The sequence below is a fragment of the Wasmannia auropunctata genome, unplaced genomic scaffold (genome assembly GCF_000956235.1).
Source record: "Wasmannia auropunctata unplaced genomic scaffold, wasmannia.A_1.0 LD268844.1, whole genome shotgun sequence".
In the NCBI taxonomy this organism is placed as follows: domain Eukaryota; kingdom Metazoa; phylum Arthropoda; class Insecta; order Hymenoptera; family Formicidae; genus Wasmannia; species Wasmannia auropunctata.
The window spans coordinates 1-948 of record NW_012094046.1 but is presented as its reverse complement, the minus strand read 5'-3'; the positions used below and the strand labels follow the sequence as shown (position 1 = coordinate 948).

The 948-nt window shown below is 41.9% G+C and overlaps 1 protein-coding gene across 1 annotated transcript; it reads right to left on the bottom strand.

The window, feature by feature from the left end:
• Positions 1-201: 201 nt before the first annotated feature.
• LOC105462186 lies at positions 202-806 on the bottom strand (the record flags this gene model as incomplete). Its single annotated transcript, XM_011708711.1, has 2 exons — positions 202-356; positions 439-806. Coding segments are annotated over 2 exons (523 nt in total), but the record flags the coding sequence as incomplete, so codon positions are not given.
• Between the last annotated feature and the right edge of the window lie 142 nt (positions 807-948).

Sequence of the window (948 nt, the reverse complement as noted above, 5' to 3'; positions counted from 1 at the left end):
AAAGATCTCTTTAAAGAAATATTAAATACACGATAAAACATCAAGATGTGTTGTGCTAGAAAATATAAAACTTTAAAATTTATTTAAATACGCATCTCTTCTTCCGCGCTCAACTCTTATCAATCCTTTTGTATGTTTATTTTGAATTTTCTGGATTTGTTATAATTAATTATGTTTTATTAAAACTACAAGTAATCCTACCTTCTTCCTTGCGACCAGGACAGATACAGGGCGAGACCGCATGTGAGGAGACCGACTAATATCAGAAGTATCGGTGCGCTCTTTCTGTCGCCTTTCTCCATGCCGCTCGCTAGAGTCGTATTTGCGTCGCTGTTCGGTGGCGACAATGGAGGTACCTATAATACAAGAAAAGTTTTATTGGACTAATAATTTTTTTTATCTGTCGCATTATTTTCCGTTTAGTTCACTATCACTTACAACGGCGGTTCGTGCCATAAATGCACTTTCTACGCTTTGATAGTTCTTCTGTTCGGCGGGCACCACCTGATACTTGGGCGATCCAGACATCATCGGCATGGACTCGAGGCCGCTTTCCGTGTAAGCGTAGCGAGGTGGCGGTTCGTGGCTCATGTTCATTAAATCGACCGGGGCGGTACCAACGTAACGAAGCCGGCCGCAATTACTGGCTGGACAAAGGTCCTGCTGTCGGGACGAGTTCTCCAGCAGAGGAAGACATCTGCGTGCTGACGATTCCTTATTAGGTGTCGAAGTCTGAGGTCCTGTGGGCGAGAAGGCCCGGTGAGGTGTGCCTTGAGGAGTTGTGCGCGTTGGACTGAAGGCGCGACCTGACAAAATGACGGAAAAAGAAACATTTTATTTTCTAATTAAAAAGTTATTTTAAACTTAATTAATAAAATATAAATAATGGTATAATGTGAAGGGATGGTATCTAAAGAAATCTCTCTTCAATTTTTGAGCGAGTATGTT